Below are 24,762 nucleotides of genomic sequence, written 5' to 3' on the forward strand. Positions count from 1 at the left end.
ATTTTAGCCATACTGGTGGTTATATAGTAGTATCTCATAATGGTTTTAATTTGCATTTCCCAGATGACTGATACTGAGCAGTTCTTCATGTTTTTATTGACCATTCACATATATTTTGTGAAGTGTCTGTTCAAACTGTCCATTTTCAAAAACTGGTTTGGCTTCACCTTCTTAAGTTGTAGGAGTTCTCTATATAAACATGACATCAGTTCTTTGTCACGTTACATTTTGGGAATATTTTTTCCTAGTCTTAACTATTCATTTTCTTAATGCTGTCTTCTGAAAAGTGTAACTTTTAATTTTGATGAAGTACAGTGACCTTTTTTCTTTTTTGGTGTCACTTTTTGTGACCCAAGAAACTGTTGCCAGTTATAAAGAATATAAGTGGCAATAAAGATTCAATTAATTATTAAAAAAAAGAGAAACTGTTGCTCATTCCCAAGTCATGACTCTATTCCATGCTTTCCCCTAAAAGCTTTAATGTTTTATATTGTATGTTTATGTCTGTGCTCTACCTCAAGTTAATCCTTATATTTGATGTGAGGTAGAGGTATAGGTTCACTTTTTTTCCATATGGATATATTCAGTTATTTCAGCACTATTTGTGGAAAAAACTTTCTTCTTCCTATTGGATTGCTTTGGTGCCTTTGTCAAAAATGCCATAAATGCGGATCTATTTCTGAGTGCTCTTTTCCACTGATCTATTTGATATGGCAGTATCACACTGTCTTGATTACTGTGGGTTAACAGTAAGTCTTGAAATCTGGTAGTGTTAAGTCCTCTAAATCTGTTCTTTTTCGAGATTGCTTTGGCCATTCTAAGTCCTCTGCATTTCCACATACATTTTAGAATTATCCTGTCAATTTCTAGAAAAAATTCTGCTGCAGTTTTTATTGGGATTTCATTCAGGCTACAGATTGATTTGTGGAGAACTGACATCTTAACAATATTGGGTTTTCCCTATCCTTTGAGTTTTTACTTTACTGATTATATAATCTAAACTTACCTGGCCATTTTTGTTAGTTTCTTGTTATTTGCTTATTTTGTATTCGATCCTTTATTTATTTAAGTATTTTAATTATTACATCTTCATATTGAATAATTCCAATATATAAAGCCTTTGGGAGTCTCAATCTGCTGTTGGTTGTTTCTGCTGACACTATTTCACATTGGCTCATTTCTTTCGTATTTGGTCATTTTAAAATTGTGAGTTCATATCTTACTGAATTTTATCTGTGGGAATCCTGACTGCCTAAATTGTGGCTGCATTATTCTAGAAAGGATTTACAATTGCTTCTTCTGGAGGCAAGAGTGAGGGGCATGCTGCTGAAGAGGGATTATTTTATTCCTCTTCCAGTGTCCTAACCTGACGTAAATAAAGCTCTCAGGTTCAACCAGCTCTCTTTACAGAAGTCAGCTTAATTGTGCTCACAAATCTGGTCTCCCTACCTGCTAATAGCTCAGAATTTGGTTTTTCCTATTTGTCCTTTTCTTGAGAGTAGAGGAGGGGCCTATTATAGATTTCCTTTTCTCCTTGGGAAAAACTATATATCAAAATCATGGGGTATTTTTGCTGTTGTTTCAATTTTCTAAGATCTATTTCTACATTAGTGAGAGCATCCCTCGTAACATGCAGTTTATTATAATGCTGGAAATAGAGGACTTTACTGGGTTTTTAAATTATAATTTACTGTGAAAAGATCTTAGCTAAGATCTTGACACAAAAATCATAGATCTGCTAAAATGAAAAGAGTTAAAGCCATGATATTTTTGAAGAGATTTATAGTAATCTCAGTTACAAAAAACAACTAAAATACGATCAGTTATTTGAGATGAGAAGATACATAGGAAAAATCTATAATCTCTATAAACCAGTCCTTTAAAAAATTATCTTGGCAGTGAAAAAACCTGATGAACAAAATAACCCCTTGGCAGTACTCATGTTCCATTTAATCTTCCCTTGAGGACAGAAAAGACAGAATAACTTCAAGATCACGAAGAGCAAAAATTACTAAAATTTCTGAATCACTACCTAAAAATTGGTTCATTTAATGTTTCTATCTTAAAATACCAACACAGATGTTTGGCCTCTCTGCCTTGAAATTCTATGCTTTTGTAAAAAATGTTCAGAATGTCATGTTAAATCCCCACAAGTAACATTGTTGCAACAAGAATATAAATATTAATAAATCCCAAGTTGGTAATAAATAACCCATTAAAATAAGAGTATCACATGTGAACCCATTTATAACTGAAAAGAGCCTCTCTATAATGTTAAACAACAGCATATGCTGGAAGAAAGACAGGATATATTTTAATGTATTTATGAAATAGTGAATTCTAAAATATTAAGTGTTCATCAGTACAGGTGTATCTGGAAACAACACCAACAAAAAAAATGCAAGCTTTTTTACCCCTAGAATATGATTATTCAAATGAAAAGGAATATTTTTGTAACTCAAGGGTACCTGGCTATTCTATAAGTAATTACTAATTAGTATATGCTAAAATTAAGTTTAGAGAAAGCCTTATAACTTAGTTCTTCAGTTAATTACAGCACATAAAGTACAAATGGAAAAAAGCTCCCTAAAACAGTTTTTGTAGTTTTATCACTAGTTATAGGGAATCAGGAAATTACCTAACTTTATAGCTTCTGGTGACCTTGATCTATTAATCAAATTCCTTTGTTCTCTATAATGACAGTACCAAAGTAACTGTAAGAAAGTAACAAAAGTAGCAAAAGACGTGAGTTTTTTTAGGGTAAATTTATTATGTCTTATTCTTCTCATAAAGGTTTGATAATTTCCTTCCTACAAAAATGAGAATTATTTTTAAGTTACAAAATATGCTTGTTATATGTTTTATATAACTGAATTATGCTTGTGTGTATGTGTGTGTTTCAAGCAGAGAAAAGTTTAAATGGAAGTCAAAACTCTTCTATCTATGCCAAAGATAACCATTATTAAGGATTTAGTGTAAATATCCTTCCAGATTTTTACCATGATATACATACATACATATATGCAATTTTAGGTCAAAAATAGAATTATATCTACTTTATGTAACTTCCTTTTGCCCACCTGGCAATACATAACAGAAGTTTTTTCATATGGGTACATATTATAGAGCTACATATTATAGCTCTACGTATTATAGAGCTACCTCTTTCTATTTAGTAACTGAACAGTATTCCAAAGAAGAGTTCTACCATAATTAGATTAATCAAAATCCAAATGGTAAACATTTAGGATGCTTTCAATTGTTGCTATTATAAACTATTACAGCTAGTCTCTTATGCTCTAAAGTAAGAATGTATTTCCAGTAAAGGTGAATCATCTCCTATCTTGCCAATTTGCTTAAACAAGATTACATTTTGTTTTTCTGTTTTCCCGGTACGTGGGCCTCTCACTGTTGTGGCCTCTCCCGTTGCGGAGCACAGGCTCCGGACGCGCAGGCTCAGCGGCCACGGCTCACGGGCCCAGCCGCTCCGCGGCCTGTGGGATCTTCCCGGACCGTGGCACGGACGCATGTCCCCTGCATCAGCAGGCGGACTCTCAACCACTGCGCCACCAGGGAAGCCCCAAGATTACATTTTTGATGCTAGATTTTAAGTTAGAATTTCTGATAAAGGTATCACTTGAAATGAGTTTTAAAAGATAAATATGCCCGGGCTTCCCTGGTGGCGCAGTGGTTGAGAGTCCGCCTGCTGATGCAGGGGACATGCGTCCGTGCCACGGTCCGGGAAGATCCCACAGGCCGCGGAGCGGCTGGGCCCGTGAGCCGTGGCCGCTGAGCCTGCGCGTCCGGAGCCTGTGCTCCGCAACGGGAGAGGCCACAACAGTGAGAGGCCCACGTACCGAACTTAAATGTTCACACAAATCACCAAAAAAAAAAAAAAAAGATAAATATGCCCTGCAAAATATGTAACAGTAGTACCCTAAGACATTAATGTGTGTAAGTTATAAGATTATATATAATAACGATACAATGAACACCCATATACAGAGTTTAAGAAACAGAGTATTACCATTACCTTTGAAGATCTCTGTTCATGTCCTTCCTCTCTGTCTCCCGGAGGTAATTTTCTTCAATATTTTGCTTATTATCCCTTGATTTTCTTTTTTTCCCAGTTTTATTGAGGTACATTTGACAGATAAAATTGTAGTATACAATGTGATGATTTAATATATGTACACATTGCTTTTCTTTTTAGTTTTAACACATATATTCTATCCCTAACTTAAATATCTCTAAATAATATATTACATGCTTTGAATTTTATATGAATGAAAGCATATTGTAATTGAATTGCCTTTTTATTTTTGCACAAAATTATCTTAAGATTCATCCACATTATTCCTTATAGCTGCAATTCATTCATTATCTCTGCTAAATAATATTCTAACATAAGAAAATAGCACAATTTATCTATACATTCTACTGCTGGTTGGCATATGAGTTGTTTCCAGTTTCCTGCTATTTCAAACAATGTTCCTATGAACATTTTTGTGCATATCTCTTGGTGTATGTGGGTAAGATCTCCTCTAAGAGTGGAATCACTGGGTCATAGAATATGTTCATATTCAGCTTTACAAGAAAATCTTTGTACCATTTTACACTCTAACAAGCAGAGTTTACATGTTCCATTTGTTCGATAACTTCACCAATACTTAATATTATCCAATTATACATTTATTACAAAACAGTGAATGTAAAATGCTATCTCATTGTGGTTTTAATTTACATTTCTCCAGTTATTGACATAGATCATCTTTTTTAAAAATGTCATTTTATTTATACTAATTATCCAAGTGGATTTCCTTTTCTCTGGGATACTTTAAGTCTCTTGCCCATTTAAAATTTGGGTTGTCTTTTTCTTATTGATTTGTAGGAGTTTTTATAATATGAGTACTAATCAGTTGGTAGTCATATACTCTGCAAACATCTCTTACTCGGAAGTTTACATTTTCATTCTCTTTATGGTATTTTTTGATGGACAGAAGTTCTAATTTTAATGTAGTCAAATTTACCAATCTTTTCTTTCTAACTGAGGTAAAAGTGGTATATAACAATATTTTCTTTTAAGATTGGCACTATTTTTACCTTGTTTAACAAATCTTTCCCTCCCCCAAAGTCATAAGGCTATGTCATTTATTCTCTTTGAAAGACTATATAGGTTGGCTTTTCATATTTAAGTATTAATATTTAATCCACATAAAACGGATTTTAGTGTACAGTGTGAGGTATCGGTACATTTTTCTTGTACATGGTTCATTATGTGTACGTGGTCACCCAACTGTCCCAGTACTAGTTATTGAATTTTTTACCTCTTTGTCACTAATCTGAAACACCAACTCTGTCATAAATCACATTTCCAAACATGTGTACGTCTGTTTATAAACTCTAAGTTCTGCTCTACTGGCCAATTTGTTTATGGTTGTGCCACACACTGTCTTAATTACTACAATCTTAAACTAATTAAAAAATTTCTTAAGTGTTATTGAGGTATAACTGACAAATAAAATGGTAAGATATTTAAAGTGTGCACTGAGGTGATCTGATATATGTATACATCGTGAAAGGATTCCCACAACTCAGTTAAATGATACCTCTCCTTACACATTTATCTTTTTTTTTTTTTTTTTTTTTTTTTGGGAAAAATCACATTTAAGTTCAACTCTTTAGCAATTTCAGTTATATAATGAAGTGTTACGAATTGTAGCCCCCATGTTGTACCTTAGATCCTCAGGCCTTATTCATCTTATAGCTAAAAGTTTGTACCACTTATCGACTTCTCTCTATTTCTTCCACCTCTCAGCCCCTGGCAACCATTTTCTACTCTGTTTCTAAGAGTCTGACCTTTTTTGTTTTTTAAGGTTCCACATATAATATCATGCAGCATTTGTCTTTCTCTGTCTGGCTTATTTCACTTGGCAGAATGCCTTCAGGGTTCATCCACGTTATTGCAAGTGGTAGAATTTCCTTTCTTCTCATGGCTGAATAATATTCCACTGTATTGTGTATATATACCACATCTTCTTTATCCATGTATCCACTGATGGACATTTAGGTTATTTCCACATCTTGGCTATTGTGACTAATGCTGCAGTGAACATGGGAGTGCAGATACTTCTTCAATAGCCTGTTTTCATTTCCTTTGGATATACCCAGAGTGGAACTGCTATGGTATGGTTCAATTTTTAATTTTTTGAGGAATCTCCATACTATTTTTTATAGTGGTTACACCAATTTACATTCCTACTGACAGTGCACAAGGGTTCCTTTTTCTCCATATCCTTGCCAATACTTATTATCCCCTGTGTCTTTGATAATAGCCTTTCTAACAGATGTGAGGTGGTATCTCATTGTGATTTTGATTTGCATTTTCCCGATGATTAGTGACATGGAGCACATTTTCACTTACCTTTTGGCCATTTGTGTGTCTTCTTTTAAACTAATTTTTGATATGTGACAAGGCCAATTCCCAGGCTTTGCCATTTGTTTTAGGAGCATGTTGGTAATTCTCAGACTTTTGCTCTTTCTCTTGGGATTCTGATGGGAATTGCAGTAACTCTATAGATTATTTTGGGGAGAACTGATATCTTTATAATACTGAGTCTTCCAATCCATGAACATGGTATATCTTTCCATTTCTTTAGGCCTTCTTTCATCCACAAATGTTATTATTAATTATACCCTGTAATTCTCACTTTCCAATCTACCAGAATTTAACATGCATTTTACTCAATTTCTCTGGAGTCCCACAGATAGTCTTTGAAATATTAATATTTAATCACATTTTTCTCTTCGTGCAAAAAGTTCAAGAAAGAATTTTTGCATCACTGACAAAGAATACGATGCCAATGTCACAGGGACAGGATAGGGAAATCAGATTATTTGCTTCTCCTAAACTGTGTCCTTATTATTGTGTGGGAAGTTTATCTCTGTAAGATAATACATGTATGTTGAAGCCAATTGGAAATATTTTTTTGTGTGCTTTACCCACACAAAGTACTTAGTAAACACTTAACTGAGTAATTCATTTATCATTTGGATTACCCACCATTCATTGCCCTCTGCTTTAACAGTACAACTGAAAACTGACTGAAAAGGGCTGACATGAATACAGACATTAAGTAATATATAACTGAATGTTTTTTGTTTTTTTTTTTTGCGGTACGTGGGCCTCTCACTGTTGTGGCCTCTCCCGCTGCGGAGCACAGGCTCCGGACGCGCAGGCTCAGTGACCATGGCTCACGGGCCTAGGCGTTCTGCGGAATGTGGGATCTTCCCGGGCCGGGGCACGAACCCGTGTCCCCTGCATCGGCAGGCGGACTCTCAACCACTGTACCACCAGGGGAGCCCTAACTGAATATTTTAAATATGACTTTTCATTTTCAGAAAGCTTGCTTATAGAACTAGTAAAATAACCTAATATTTTTCAAGGAAAAACAAAGAAAGAATAAAAAACTCTTAATATTTATGCCAAGTAATACATAAGTGTTTCTGACAGAAATGGTATAGATATTGGCTCTTCATCCTAGTAGGTGCAGAAGGCTCAAGAACCTGATATATTAGTAATTACTGAATCACCTGGAAAAATAAAAAGTATTCTCTAATAAGAAGGATAATCTGAAAGAACTAAAAGTTACCTGTAGAGTACAGTTCATCATCCTTATTATGTAGTCGAACTGCTGATGGTCTAATATTGCCCGGTTTTGCTGAACATGTAAACCGAGCTCATCAGTGAGACACTGTCTTGCTGCCTTTCCTTTAAGGGCTCTCAGTGCAGCAGGAAGGGTCTGAGGACAAGAGAGGAAGACATGAACAAAAGGTACCACTGGAAAAAAAGTAACTTTCAATCATGCTGAAAACTCACGTGTATCCTATAAACCATTTAACAGAGTTATTAGTAGAATTAAAGTGCTAGAAAAGAGTTGATGTACCGTTAAGGACAACTGTAAACAGATGGATTTATAGTGATTTTTTTATTTGTAAGGCAGCATGAAAATAAGTAGGACTAGTTTATGTGATACATTTAAAAAACATTAAACTTCATTAAAAAAAACTCATCAAAATTGTGGTCACCAAAATAACTGTTGCTTCAGATTATGAGTCAAAACCACAGACACTTAGACACATTCTTGCAATAACTGGTCACATCTCCATGGCAAGAATAGAAGGAAAAATTAAAATGACAAGAATCATGGGTGATTTTATACTTTTAAAGTGATTAGCAACTTAATCACTACTCAGTTTTAATTTATGACTGGAAAATTCTGCAATCTCTTCTTATTTCAAAAGCATAATTAAGAAGGAAAAAAACTCAGAGCAACAAACAGAAATCTCTAGGTGTATGTACTAAAACTCTTTCACTTCATCACCCAAAAGAACGCCTCTTCCGTTTCACCTTTAGAGCTGAATTAATTTACTTTACATAAAGTAATAATTTAACTTTGAAAACCTAAAATGAGAACAAAGGGGCAAATAAGAAGGAAGGGAAGAAGACTGAGAGTAGGGGGACCTAATATTGTTACAACGGGTACAGGAAACAGGCTGTGAAAGCTGAAAGCAAGAGAAGCAAAGAAAAGTCTGTAACACTTCAACCATAAGAAAAAAATGGATACAAAAAAACCTCAAAATATAAAGAGGCTTGAGGTCATTTAGTGCAAGAGTAAAAACTTCATTTTACATGTTTTACTAGCCCCTTGTAATAAATGTTCAGAACTATGACGAGTCACTAAGGAAAGGTTACATATGTTTAGTATGTTTTATTAAAGAAGGCAAGAAAATGTGGTTTAACAAAGCATATTTAAATGAATACCACAATTTTTATAATTCATTACTTGTTCTAACTGGATTCTTTGTAATAAATAAAATTACATTTTAGATGTTAAGTTTCTAAGTAATATGCCAAAATAGAATTAATGAACAATGTTTAAAAGTTCCAGTGGGGGCTTCCCTGGTGGCGCAGTGGTTGAGAGTCCGCCTGCCAATGCAGGGGACACGGGTTCGTGCCCCGGTCTGGGAAGATCCCACATGCCGCTGAGTGGCTGGGCCCATGCGCCATGGCCACTGAGCCTGCGCGTCCAGAGCCTGTGCTCCGCAGCGGGAGAGGCCACAACAGTGAGAGGCCCGTGTACAGCAAAAAAAAAAGCCCTCGACACAAGGGTTTGAAAAAAAAAAAAAAAAAAAAAAAAAAAAAGTTCCAGTGGGGGAAAATGACTATCAATACTTCTCTGGTTGCCATATAATTAGGCTTGGCTAAGATTTTAAATCTTAGACACTGTTCATTTAAAATGATCAAAACAATGAAAGGATACTTTATAAGGAAAAGGGATTGAATCAGAGAAGCGGTCAGTAGGCAAGCTAAACATAGAAATCTGAAAGGGATGTGATGAATGCTTACTTGGGAAAGATGGCATTTTATTACCTTTTCAGTCTCCAATGTTTTATTTTCAAATATGAATGAGATGCAGTTTCTAACAACTTCCAATCTCTGTGCACTGTTGAAAACTGTTGTCACCTTATCCATTATTGAAACTAGTAAAGGAGTATAAGGAAAACACAAATTAAACTCCTTCAGCAATTACAAAAGGGGAATATTACTGTTTACAGTTTATGACTCTGTTTACATGACCAACACTTAAGCGGTTTTTTTCCCTTGTTACATGACACTGAAAGTATTTCATTTCCTCACTTTGATTACATTTTTAGGTTGTGAAGTGGCAGGCTAGTCAATGGGTTATTTAGGATAATTTCACAGGATAGATTCTAATACTGTACTTAACTCTTAGGCAAATTAATTCATATATACATTGCTCAGTAAAATTTTTTTAAGCAAAGGTAATAATTTTTCCTTTAATTGTAAACAAACAGATAAAAAATATTGTGGGTACAAGATCATGACAAAAATAGCTAACACTCATGTAAGAGGACTGACTACTAACAGACAAAGAAGTTGATATTTCTAACATATTACCAAAGGAAAACCACATACCACAAAAAATTAGGTTCTACAAATCTGAGTACAGGTGATCTGAAGAAGCACTGCACACAAAGAGAAATGATCATGGCCAAAGAATCACTATAAAAATTTGGGAGAGTCACTTCTCAGTTCTGTGAACTTAGTACCTGTCAACTTTACAAGGTTGGATAATTCTAGTGTACTACATAGGCTTAAATTACTTAAAATAAATTTAACTTATTAAAAGAATACTAGAAAGATATAAATTAAAGCAGTATTTGTCAAATAAAAAGTATAATTTCACAAAGAACTACACTATATAATTTGTACAAATGAGGCAGTATCAATAATTCTTAAGCCTTATATTTTATGGCTGCTCTTACCTAACAAGAAAGACCACCATATCTTACTCTTAGCATTCCTTTCATTTCATCAATACGAAATTTTATATCCTTCAAATAATTTTTTAAACTTTTAAAAATCCTGAAATAATTATAAGCTTACAAAAAGTTGCGAATTAGTACAGAGAAGATCCATGCACTATCAGCTTCCCCCATGGTGATATCTTACACAACTATAGTGCTTTATCAGAATCAGGAAATCAATCTTACTTGGTTTTTACTATAGTTTTCTTGAAATCACTTAAAATCATGTAAGATTAACATTAATGACCATGACCGTAAAATAGATTATTTCATATGACTTTTCTGTCTGAAATGTACACTCAATTTTGCACTCTGGTGCTTCCCACATGTGTAGGTCAGTGGCATAGACCGAAATTGAAATTGATCTATATTTAGAGTAGAAAACTTCTTAGTCTCCAAATAAGACCACATGCTTTATTGAGAGAGTAACATCTTTAACCTATGTTTATAAAATTTTAATTCTAAAATCTCTATAGCAGCATTTTAAATTTTCTTTAGGATGAACCATTAAAAACCCCACATTTTCTTATAATGAATCTGTTTACCATCTGGGAATTATTATTTTCCTTTGGAGACTATGACTTAGTTCATTCCCAGAAGAAAGTTCTTCACTTAGAGTTACTGATGTATCAGGCATTGGCCAAATCCCCAGTTGTGGCATTCTAATACTAGCTTTCTAACATTTGACAACAACTCTGGTTTATGGATATTTGACCTCCCCAGGGCTTCCTTCCCAAGGCTTTGGATTTCAAATGCTATTTCCAGCATTTGAAATAGCATTTGAATAGTGCTCATCAACACTCTGGTCCCTCTGAGGAATAGCTGGAAACTAATTAACCTCTCAAAATGTGAATGGCTCTTAAAGTGACAGAGCAATTCTACATTCATATTAAATGGGTGTCATGTAAAATGAAACATTCGTACCTTTTAATTTTAATACAAGGGAAATCCTAATTCTGATCAACTCAAATGAACCAGAAACTTGGACAGAGGTCCCTGTGTTCGTCTTTCACTCATTCATTCATCATTTGTTCATTCATTCATTCATTCTGGTTTTACAGGAAGTGCATGCAGGGACAAATACTGAGTCATGTGTAACTCTCTCACTGACTACAATGAGACATTCCATATGCATCTAAAAAAAGAATTTGATGCTGATTGAAAATGAAAGTAAAGAGATTATACAAAAACAATATTGAGACAAGGCTACAATTCAAGCAAATTAAAATTTAAACCAACTTCTAATCTGTTCATGTGGGTATTTAAAGAAAGCATTCAACTAGCTCATGGATATTAAAGTTAAATGACCAAACCCTTCAAAAAATAACTACCCTAACATGTCTACTTCTCCTCCATTCTCTTCTCTATGTGAAAGTACAATCAACACTTAAGTAAAAGCTGTTAATACTTAGGGAAATAATAACAAATTAACATTATTAAGTAAATAATAAATAATAAGTAATATTAACATTACTATATAACATAAATGTTAACATACATAAATTATTAACATTACAACATAAACAACATAAATAATTAAACAACATAAATAATTAATATATTATTATCCCAGAATTTTAATAATAAAATTACACTCACTTCCAAGTATGATGGAACAGTTTGTAACAAACTAAAACTCCCACCAGGAACAATTATAAAAGTAAGATAAAATACAAAAGCCATCTATTTAAATATATCAGAGTGCTACAGAAATACAAGGATTAGAGGACCTAAAATTCCAGAGAAAGGAAAAGACCAAAGAGGTAAGTTAACAAGCACATCCACTTTTTCCCTAAGAGATTTGCCAATATTGAGTACAGACAGGAAGCTGAGAATCTGGGCTTGATTCTGGCAGATGGCCAGGTTGACCAGCAAAGTTTCTGGTGAGAGCTGAACAGACAAAAGTGGATGTATGCTATAGTCCTGAGGTAAACCTCTAAAAGAACAGTAAATGTATATAAATAACAAGTTAACAGATATAAATTATGGAATAAAAAATAATTTATTAATCGAAAAGAATGAAAGAAAGCAGGGGAAAATGTAAAACAAGAGGATCAAACAGAAAAAACAACCCAGTAAATTATATTAAAGGCATTACTGTATGAGTAATTATATTTATATAAATGAGCTAAATACAAGTAATATACCACAATAGTCAAACTGGCTAAAAAAAAAAACCCCACATGCTGCTTACAAGAGGCATACCTTAATTATAAGGACCCAGAATTTGAAAATAAAAAAATAAAAAAAGATAAACCATACAAACACTAACCAAAGGAAGGCTGGTCTAGCTGTATAAAACTCAAAGTACACTTTATGCCAAGAAGCGTTACTAGAGACAAAGAAGGACATTCCATAATGATAAAGGGATCAGTCACCAGGATGCTATAATATTTGTAAATATATTTGCATATAATAAATCAATTTCAAAATACATAGAGAAAAAATGGACAGAACTAAAATGAGAACTAGGCAATTCTATTACTTATCATGGGAGACTTTAACACATCTCCCACAATAGCTGAAGAAAAAGAAGAGATAAAAATCAGTAAAAAAAAAAAAGAAAAAAAAAAAGACAATGCACAGAATGGGAAAAAATATTTTCAAATTAACATGTTTCATAAGGGACTTATATAGAGACTTCTTAAACAAAAAGACAAATAGCTCAATTTAAAAATGGGCAAAGGCGGGCTTCCCTGGTGGCGCAGTGGTTGAGAGTCCACCTGCTGATGCAGGGGACACGGATTCATGTCCCGGTCCAGGAAGATGCCACATGCCGCGGAGCGGCTAGGCCCGTGAGCCATGGCCGCTGAGCCTGCGCGCCCGGAGCCTGTGCTCTCCAACGGGAGAGGCCACAACAGTGAGAGGCCCGCGTACCACAAAAAAAAAAAAAAAAAAAAAAAAGGCAAAGGATCTGAACAGAGACACTTTTTTTTCCAGAAAAGATATAAAAATGGCCAATAAGCGCATGAGAAGATACTCTACATTAGTAGATGTGGAGAAACCAGAATGCCCATACATTGCTGGTAGGAATGTAAAATAGTGTGGCTGTTTTGGAAAATAGCCTGGCAGTTCCTCAAAACATTAAACACAGGCTTATCATATAACCCGACAATTCCACTCCTAGATATATACCTGAGAGAACTGAAAACATATATCCACACAAAAACTTACACATGAACGCTCACAGCAGCACTATTATTAGTAGCCAAGAAGTAGAAACAACCCAAATGTCCATCAACTGATATATGGATAACAAAATGTGATACATACCCATACAATGGAATATTATTCAGCCACAAAAAGCAATGAAGTACTATATATGCTACATGGATGAACCTTGAAAATATTATGCTACATGAAAGAAGCCAATCACAAAAGATCACATATTGTACAATTCCATTTATATAAAATATCCAAAATAGGCAAATCTATAAAGACAGGAAGTAGATTACCACCTAAAGGTGGGGAAGGAGTGGTTTTGGGGGTGGGGTGGGGAGTAACTGCTAATGGGTATGGGTGTTTCTATTTGGAGGAATGAAAATGTTTGAAATTAGACAGTGAAAATGCACTCTGTGAAGGTACTAAAAACCACTGAATTGCACACTTTTTTTTTCTTGACTGTGTTGGGTCTTTGCTGCTGCGCACGAGCTTTCTCTAGTTGCAGGGTGCAGGCTTCTCATTGCGGTGGCTTCTCTTGTTGCTGAGCATGGGCTCTAGGCACGTGGGCTTCAGTAGTTGTGGCTCACGGGCTCTAGAGTGCAGGCTCAGTAGTTGTGGCGCACAGGCTTAGTTGCTCCACATCATGTGGGATCTTCCCGGACCAGGGCTCAAACCCATGTCCCCTGCATTGGCAGGTGGATTCTTAACCACTGCGCCACCAGGGAAATCCTGAATTGCACTCTTTAAATGGGTGAATTTTATGGTATGTGAATTACATCTCAATATAGCTATTTTTTAAAAAGAGAAGATTCCACAGTGGGAGCAGTTAGGCTAATCGGTACCCTGTGAGGGGTACTGAATGGAAAAGTGTTTCTAGGTATTGATAGTGCTGATTCTGGTTGCACGAATTTGTTCACTTTGTGAAAACTCATCAAGCCATGCACTTCTGTTTTTGTGTCTTATATCTTGATAAAAGGTTTACTTTATTCCTTTTAAGATTTATTTTTTTAAATTTATTTTTGATTGCATTGGGTCTTAGTGGCAGCACATGGCATCTTTGTTGAGGCATGCGGGATCTTTCAATGCGGCGCACAGGCTCTTCGTTGCAGTGCACGGGCTTCTCTCTAGTTGTGGCATTCAGGTTTTCTCTCTCTAGTTGTGGCACATAGGCTCCAGGGTGCATGGGCTCTGTAGTTGTGGCACAGGGGGTCCAGAGCGCATGTGCTCTGTAGTTTGTGGCACTCGGGCTCTCTCACTGAGGCACGCAAGCTCAGTAGTTGTGGCGCGCGGGCTTAGCTGCCCTGTGACATGTGGGATCCCAGTTCTGCAACCAGGGATCGAACCCACGTTCTCTGCATTGGAAGGTGGATTCTTTACCACTGGACCACCAGGGAAGTCCTCAAAAGGTTTAGTTTTAAAACAAATAAATGGACAAATACATACCAACAGGTGGACCTGCGGGCACAACACATTTCTTTTCCACTCTTGAAGCAGGAGGTGCATTCTGGTTCTTGGCAAGATTTTCCTGTATTAATTCCTGTACGCGAGTTTCATTAATCTTTGGGAAAGGAAGAATATGAACTCGCAAGTGGGATCCTTCTGTTGGACGTGGAACTTTCTGAAATGCCATATGAGGGTTTGGATTTTCCTGCGATATGAAACATACGTAAAATGATTCCAAAGTTAAAAGAACAATGGCAGATTGTCAGCCAGAAAGACAGAAACTGAAATCAGAGAGATGAGACACTGTACATACATTCAAATATATGCCATAAAATATAGAGTATTGGAATCTTACTTCTTACATGATTTACCAGCAGCATCTGATACAGCTGATCACTCTTTTTCCTCTTCAAGGAACACTTTCTTCACTTGGTTTCTAGGTCTTCTTGCTACATCTTTGTTTATTTTTCATCTCCCTAATCTCTTAACTATGTGAATACCCCAGGGCTCAGATCATGGGCCACTTTTCTATTTACACTTACTTTCTTGGTGATAACTTCCAGTCTCTTATTTTTAAACCATAAGTCACCAATGATTCACAAATTTTTAATCTCCAAATGAGCTTCCTCCTGAACTCCATACCTGTATATTCAACCACCTGCACATAGTGTTTCCATTGGGAGTTTAAATAGCATTGTAAATATATGTCCAAAATGGAGCACTTAATATTCACCTCCTCCAAATCTGCTTTCTACAGTCTTCCCCACTTCAGTAAATGGCATATTTATTTTTTCCAATCACTTTGGTGAAAAGCTTAATCATTAATCCCTTTCTCTAATACCGAATTACCCATTCCTCTGCAAACCTTTTACACTTTGCCTTTAAAATACGTTTATAACCTGACCACTTTTCAATACACCTTGGTTCAAGCCAATATCTCTCATGTTGCTACAGAACAGTCTCTTAACCAGTCTCCCTGCTCCACCCTTTGCTCCTACCCTCACTCTATTTTTAACACTGAAGACAGAGTGATCTAGTTAAAGTATGTCAAATCATCACCTAACTACTCTGTTCATTCAAATAGCTCTTCATCTCATTCAGAGTAAAACCAAAAGTTCTTACAATAATTTACAAGACCTGGCTTCTCTATATGACTGTGCCCTACTACTGTTTCCTTCATTCATTCTGCTCCTGCTACACAGGCCTTCTAATTCCTGCCTCAAAGTCTTTACACTTAACTGTTCCCTCTGCCTGGAATGCCTGTCTCCCACCAATTTGTACAGCACCCTCTCTCTTTTCCTGCATGTCTTTGCTCACCTTTCGTGGCCACCCTATCTAAAATGACACCCCCCCCAACAGAGTCCCTATCCCCCTTACTATATTTTCCTATCACCTTCTCACATACTACAAATTCTATTTAACTTGTTTATTGTCTATCCTTTTCTCATTAAAATGAAACTCAAGAGGACAGACGTTTTGATCAATTATAAACTATTTTTTTATCCTCTGCTGTATACATATTGCATCTAGAAACAGCCTGGCACATAGCAGGCACCCTAAACTACTTCCTACTGTATCCTAATGAGTGGGACACAATGTTGAACACATATTAGAATTGCAGTAATTAAATTAATTGTGTCAGCTAATATATTCATAGACCCTTATCCAGCTACTACTTAAGTAGAATTATATTTCAAATACTACGGGCAGAGTGGAATCCATCCTTTTTACAAAGTTCTCTAAAGAAGGCTGCTATAGGGGCCTCCCTGGTGGCGCAGTGGTTGAGAGTCCGCCTACTGATGCAGGGGACACAGGTTCATGCCCTGGTCCGGGAGGATCCCACATGCCGCGGAGCCGCTGAGCCTGTGTGTCCGGAGCCTGTGCTCCGCAACGGGAGAGGCCACAACAGTGAGAAGCCCGCAAAACAAACACACACACACACACACACACACACACACACACACACAAAAGAAGGCTGCTATACAATCATTCTTAGACCAATTCTTGCATTTATTATTCTTTGCAACCAGAAAATTTCTTTTTCCTCCTGAACCTGTGTTATTCACGTTGTACACTAGGCTTAATACTGCCCTATACATTCTCTGGACAGTTAAAATGGCCAACTCTCATCATTTACCAGAGCTGCTCCCCACAATTCTTTTTGGTTATTTGACCCGGACCCAGAAAAGTAAAGGTTGGACCACAGCAGATGATATAGGGAGCATATCTCAGCAATACAATGGAAATAATACTCCTTTAAGTGTCAAAAGCCTGGGTTCTAGTTTTTGCTCTGCTCATTATGTGATGCTGGATAAATAACTTTGCCTAAGTATATACAGGCATACCTTGTTTTATTGCACTTCACTTTATTGTGCTTCGTAGATACTAGGTGTTTTACATAATGAAGGTCTGTGGCAATCCTGTGTCGAACAAGAGTACTGGCACCATTTTTTCCAACAGTATTTGCTCACTTTGTGTCTCTATGTCATGTTTTGGTAATTCTAACGATATTTCAAACTTTTTCATCATTATTATATTTGTTATGGTGATATGTGGTCAGGGATCTTTGATGTTATTATTACAAAAAGATTATGACTTGCTGAAGGCTCAGATGATGGTTAGCATTTTTTAGCAAAAAAGTATTTTTAAATTAAGGCATGTACATTGTTTTTTTAGACACAAATACTATTATTGCACAATTAACAGACTACAGTACAGTGTAAACACAACTTTTATATGCACTGAGAAACCAAAAAATTCGTGTGACTCACTTTATTGTGATATTCGCTTTAATGCAGTGGTCTGGAACTGAACCCACAATGTCTCTGAGGTATGCCTGTACTTATGCTTTTCTTAAAAGGTTCCTGAGAAGGTGAAATCAGATTGAAAACTTGTTCTTGCCAAAGTAGCCCTCATACACACTTTGTATTTTCCCCTTATATCGTTAGCAAAGACAGGAAAATATAAGTAAATTCCTATGCCAAGTCTTCACAATCACCACTTTCTAAACTATATGTTGAAAAAACTGTTCTAAAATTACACCTGGATTAACACCAATATCACTAGTCCAGAGTTTCTGAAACTGCCCTTTTCCAAAAGCAGTATGTTTTTTCTCTGTTCTTTAGGCACAGTATCTAAGATACCTCATCTTCTCAAAAGTTATAAATATCAACTTTCTAAAACCCATTGGGCAGATATTTCTTTCAGGAGAGGGAGGTAATTCATGTGGATTTTGAGTCTGAATCATTTAAAGTACATTATTCACTACTTCCATTTCTATCTATACTTATTTTCTTTATAACAAAATAAAAACTTTAAATATACTTCCTATGATGTAAATAATATTCATTAAAACAAATTTAAAAAAATGGAAAAATAAAAGTAGAAATCTTCTTAGTGATGCCAGTATCTTTTCTAGTATATTTTCTCTCTCTCTTACTATATATTCTTCTCTCTTGCTCCAAAAATGACTTAAGGTGGTTTAGAAAAATAAAGATACACATATTAATTGCTTCTAATCAAAATTCTGTAATGTTATGGATTCATCCTAAACTTTATAAGGAAGATCAAAGATCCAAAAATAGTCAAGGCAATTCTGAAGAAGAGTAGATAGAGAAGTCAAACTTTCCAGATATCAAAATTTATGCAAACTTTAATAATTAATACAGTACAGTAACTGGTATCACTGAAGGGTTAAAGGGCTAATGGAACAGAGAAGCCCAGAAGCAGGACTATATGTGAAAATGTGATAGAGACAGGAAGCACTATAATTCAGAAGGAAAAGTTAGACAATTCAATGAGAGAAAGTAATACAACAAAGTATTTTTAGCTCATGGTCTCTGATATCAGACTGCCTGGGTCAAATCCTAGCTTAGCCACTCACTAGTAGCATGACCCGGTGCAGTATCAATTCTCTTACCACTTGGGTTTTAGTTTCCTCATCTGTAAGGAAGATAATAATATAGTAACTACTTCACAAGGTTCTTGTGAGGATGGAACAAGTTGTTATAGGAAAGCTTTACAACACACACACACACACACACACACACACACACACACACACTTCCCCAGAATAAATCTGAAAGCTCTTTTCCAAAAGTTTAGAGTATATTCATTTGAAAAATGTTTAGTCACTGCATATTCTATGGCATGACACCATGCCTCTGAAACTAAAACCACCTCTTTCTCCCAGGGTTTCCATCGTATCACCAGCTACTTATATTTTAACAACAATGACAACAATAATAGTACTCAATGAGGGTTTAAATAAAAATCACTTATTAAAGAAAAGATATAGCTATTTGTCACTAATAGTATTTTTTTCTCATAAGCAATTTGAAATATTGTAAACGAAATCAATACACAATTCAGAATAATAAGCATTCTAAAAATGATTTTAAAACAAAGTTCAAAGCTGAGGCTATCCTTTAGCTGTACAGATAGTTTTAATAAAAATTCAGATTATGGGCTAAAGTTGCTAAATGATAATATATTCAGCTGTGTTTAGAAAATTCAAAAAAGGCTCATGCTCCAAGATCTAGTGCTATTTAGTTTTCTGGCGGCCGTATCTGTACGCTGCTGCCCTCTAGCGGGCAGTATGGTAAATATAAAGGACCACACTCACCACCTCACACCCACCTTAGTCACATAATGACTTCTGAGAAGATAGCAGAAATGAGAGACATTTTAAGGCTCGTTGAACTCTGAATGTTCTTGGAAACATGCTATAATTTGTAACTCCAAATGCGTTTAGATCAGTCCCTTGAAGATTACTGAGCTCATTAAAAACCGCATCCCAATTTCATTGTTGAATCTCCGTGTTGAAATAAGGAAATGCATTATTTTCCAACAGAACAAAAAAGCAGCTAAATATTCATCTTTGATTTTAGAGAAGTGCAAATATAAAGTAATAACCAAGGATTTAGACAACTACACACTTATGGTGAACATAATTCTGCCCAAAGCAACAAGAAAGCTGGCAAAACGTACTATCATTTAGAGGGAATTTTAAAGTTGGATAATGATTTTCAAGAAGTGGGCTCTGTAATCCTGCTTTTAGAGTATACTATAGCAATGGGAGGTATAATGATTTTCTCAGACTTGAAAAAATGACACACACACCATCTGGTCTGGAAACATGGATTTTTCTTTTCTCTCTCTCTCTTTTTTTTTTTTTTTTGGCAAGCTAAATGAGAATATGCTTAGGACTTACAAAAAACAAGGCTGAGAAAGCACTTCAAATAAAAGCAAAGCAAAGCAAGACAAAACAAAACAAAAAGCCCCAAACCCTACTGGAAATTCAAAGTAGGCACACTGGGAAAAAAAATTTCTTCCAACACATTGGTCTCAGCAATGAATGACAAATCAATGTGACCTTGCCAGGGTTTACCAAGTTTCCCATATTAATTTAGGTATTTAATAATTATTTAATGTGCACCAATCATACCTAGACCTGTGTTCCACAAATTCTTAAAAATCCTTTTAAATACAGCGAAACCAATACTATCAATTGGACTAAATCATTAAAACACTGAAAAAATGTAACTGGACTTTTTAGAGTTGCCTGGCTGTGAACACAACATTTGATGGAATGAAACACTCTCAATTTTCCATCCTCACAGGCCTTTCAATGATCACCTAATAGAATTAATGTCTCATCCTTAATACAAAGAAATTTGGTGTATGACTTCAATACGTAATGTGCTGGTTGCCCTAATTCAGGGTTTCTTAACCTTGACACTATTGACATTTTGGGCTAGATAATTCTTTGCTTGGTGGCGGGGGCCAGGGAAAAGTGGGTGTCTTGTATACTGTAAGATGTTTAGAAGCATCCCTGGCTTCTATTTACTAGATGCTACTAGTATACCCTTTCTAGTTGAGACAGCCAAAAAATATCTCCAGGCGCTGACAAATTTCTGGGGGTACAGAGTTTGCCCCTGTTAGAACAACTGCTCTAATTCATGACTCTTGACGGAGGCTTCATGGTCTAAGACAAGTCTTTTTACAAGTACCAAGAAAGCACAAAGTGACTAGCTAGGAGACCTAATACTCTCACTCACCAGCTGGCATGCAAATTAAAGCCATAAAAGGATAAAACCACACACCTATTAAAATGGCTAAAAACAAAGCAAAACAAAAAAACAACTGAGGATACCAAGTGTTGGTGAAGACACAAAGCAAACAGAACACTCATATATTGCTGGCGGGAATGCAAAAATGGTATAGACTTAAGAAAACAGTCTGGCAGTTTCTTACAGAGATAACATTTTGTTACCATTTTTCCAGCATCCTACTCCTAAATATTAACTCAGGAGAAATAAATATTCATGTTCACACAAAAACCTGTGCAAATGTTTAGGGTGGTTTTACTCATAATTGCCAATACTGCCCTTCATTTGCTCAACAGATAAATAAAACTCTGGTATAACCATACAATGGAGTACTGCTCAACAATAAACAGGAATGACATACATGCAGTGGCATGGGTGAGTCTGAAATGCATTATGCTAAGAGAAAGAAACCAGACTCGAAAAACTATGTCATGACATTATGGAAAAAGCAAAAACTACAGAGACAGAAAACAGATCAGTTGCCAAGAGTCTGAAGTGGCAGGGCGATGTGACTCTAAGGGAGCATTAAGAAGAAACTTGGGGCGACAGAAATGCTCTACGCCCTTAGTGTGGTGGCGGTGGCCGCAAAACTCATTCATTTGCCAAAACCCATCAAACCGCACGTTAAGAAGGGTAAATCTTACTACCTGTAGATTACACCATGGTAAACCCGACTGAAAATAGACAAGCAAACCAGACAGGGTGGAGGAAGGAATCTGATTTTTACGCTTTGGGGTGGGGGCCTCACTTCATCCTAACAATCTAAGTAAGTTGTTTATGTTTTGACTTTTTAAGATGAAAGATGACTGTAATGTTTTACTTGCTTCCTATAACAACAGCAACAAACCCCTTTATTCACAGTCGGCAAAGAGTACAAATATCATCAGTGTAGATTGAATGTGCCTGGGAGTGAAATTAACTTTCTGCAGAAATGTAAAGGGAACAGATCTTATGTGATTTAGAATGGCTACTCCTGCATTTGGGCTTTGTTCTCTCATTAGTTTTCAGACTTATTTGTTTCAACACTGGGCAATGAAATACTTATTAGGCACAAATTGAAATCTCATATTATTTTATAAGAAAGTCCAAGTCCTCTCATTTTTCCTTTAATTTTTAAGAAAACAAATTACACAGTCTAGCAAATGTTTATGTACTACCGCAGATGAAAAACAAATTAGAAAAACTGCACTATGTAAAACAGTAAAACACATGTCCAATTGATTTCTTGCTGCCTTGGAACAGATGTTTATAAAGCTCTTGATCTGACCTATCTTAATATTCTCATTTTGCATTCAGCTAGTTGTCTTTTATAAGTGTATACCAAGAATCATAGAGAAAGAGCAGGTGAGTAGCTAAATGTGCTGTCATGTAGACATCAAGAATTCTGATAGCCAAAGTAGGCAGACACAGTATTATCAACCCGGCATGGAAAGAAAAGCTGTACCAATGTATGGTCAATAAAAATCTTCATGGTATAACTTTGCCAACACATACACATTTGTCTCTTCCTTCGTCTTCATTCCACCTTCCCTTTCCCTTCTCCACCAAACTCATGAAACACTTTTCTTAATTATTTAGGAAGCTTCAGAAAGTTAAAAGAGCAACTAAACCCAGTTGCAATTCATCCTACTCACGTCTACTCACATTCCTACAATTCATCCCTACTCACTGAAAAGCACTATAAGGGAATGATGATAAGAAACTGGACAGTTAACGTTTGTTTTTGAGGTACTTCAAAGGGAAGTGAAATAGAGAGGCTAAATACACATACCAGACTTCAGTGCAATAAAGTATTTACAAACATCTAAATGGAATCACCAGGTCTCAATTCTAACCCAATAATAAGGAAACAGTCAAATTATATGGTTGGTTTTTGCTTACCAAAAGGGAATTTTAGAAATGTGATAAAAAAAAAAAAAAGACTAGTTAAAAATAGAACCATCTGGATTATTTTCCTTGCATTGAGACCATCCTTCCTCCCTCCCCTCAACTTCCTGCACAACCCAAGAAAGTAACTTTACCATCATGTCTGTTTTTAACTTTGTATTTACTTCAGAAAAAACTTTGTATTTACTTTAGGACCATCATGGATTTAGAATCACAGAACTGGAAGGAATCTCATAAAGTCTGATGATAATCCATTGGAATATTCTCAGATACTCATTCATCATGTATGTGTATCCCCTTCTCAAGGATATTAGTGGAATCATGTATCTAGAAAATGCCTGGAACTAGTAGGTACCTAATATACATACTGAATGAACAGATTTGATTAAATTAAATGGAACAGAATTAGACTGTGGAGGGGAAAAAGCCCAGCAAGGGCTCAAGAAATGCAGAGTACATTTGAAGGGCGATTTCCATATCTTACCTAGTAATACATCCCTCACGATGATCACTTTAAAAGTGCTATTCTATAGGATGGGGGCTGTTTGTGTTTGACAATCACCCTTAAGAACGTATAATTACTAGATATTTATTTTATTGCAATTTTCAGTTTTGTTTTGGCTTAGTGTAAGCTATGTATCGTTAAATTTAAGTTACAGATTACATTTAAGCTATCATTATATTTCAGTTACTTTGTTTTTGCATCAAAATGGCTTGGCACACTCCCTTACATACACTGCATATTCTGTCCTGTGATAGAGGCAAACCTGGGTCACAACCCCAGCTCTGGTCACTTACTGGCTATAAAATTTTGCAGCTCTGGAATAGTCTTGTAAAAACACAAGAAATAGATATTCAGTTATTAAAGGGATCAGTCCCAGAGTCTCAAACACTGATTTCCATTTGAAGTTTTGCTATTCTTTGAAATCCATAAATAAATCACTCCTAGTAGGCAAGGAAAAAACCTTTCTAATCTTCAATTTCCTCACATATCAACACCTGCCCTATCTACCTCACAGGGCCATTTTCAAGTCAAATGAGAAAATACATTAAAGAGCTTTATAAAGAAAAAAGTACAAAGTCAGCCTTTGGAAGTACCACTATTTTTCCAATTGGAGATGAGCCAGCCTAATGGAGTGAAAGAAGATAGTCTTAGGAACTGGATAGAGGAAAATTCCTGAATTTAAAATCTGGATTCAATCACTTAATAACCATATGGTCCTGAGCCAATTATTCCCAGTAAAATGGGGATAATGACACCTATTTTACATTGTTATAAGGATTAGAGATGATGTATGTAAAGTGCTTAATTCCATGTCTGGCATGTTGTGCTAAACACTCAATATTTATTATTATTACAATACCTCAACAGAATTTTCTCATGTGATCACGCTACACATTAGTTCTATACAGCCATCATATTGACAATAAATGGCAAAGACCAGCACAGAACACAAGTTTTCCTTCTGACAGAATTCTTTTTAAGTTTCAGCATACTAATCAAGAAACAGATTTATTATATTGGACACAGTTATAAATGTGGAATTTAGGATATCAGTCCAAGGGATAAATTTAAAATAACTTCAGGAATAAAATTCATAAATAACTGAATAATATGAAACAAAGAAACACAGTTTAGTATTCATGTTTTTATCCAATTGGTTCTCAGATTTCGAATGGATGTGACAAAGCACTGACTAATGATCCAACATCCAAAAAGGTCCACCTATTCAAATAATGAAGTTATACAATACCAGGATACTGACCT

General features: G+C 35.6%; 1 protein-coding gene across 2 annotated transcripts in view; it reads right to left on the reverse strand.

Moving 5' to 3' along the window:
- Nucleotides 1-24,762, reverse strand: part of SBF2 (SET binding factor 2) — a 472,364-nt gene that overhangs the window by 172,110 nt on the left and 275,492 nt on the right. For both annotated transcript variants that reach the window (XM_007471388.1, XM_007471387.1), the window contains exons 14-16: nt 14,998-15,202; nt 9,434-9,543; nt 7,653-7,802 (exon numbers count right to left, since the gene is read on the reverse strand). In XM_007471388.1, the coding sequence (XP_007471450.1) occupies nt 7,653-7,802; nt 9,434-9,543; nt 14,998-15,202 (465 nt within the window). The remainder of the gene's footprint in view (nt 1-7,652; nt 7,803-9,433; nt 9,544-14,997; nt 15,203-24,762) is intronic.

This window comes from Lipotes vexillifer, unplaced genomic scaffold (genome assembly GCF_000442215.2).
Source record: "Lipotes vexillifer unplaced genomic scaffold, Lipotes_vexillifer_v1.1 scaffold6, whole genome shotgun sequence".
NCBI classification, from domain to species: Eukaryota; Metazoa; Chordata; class Mammalia; order Artiodactyla; family Lipotidae; genus Lipotes; species Lipotes vexillifer.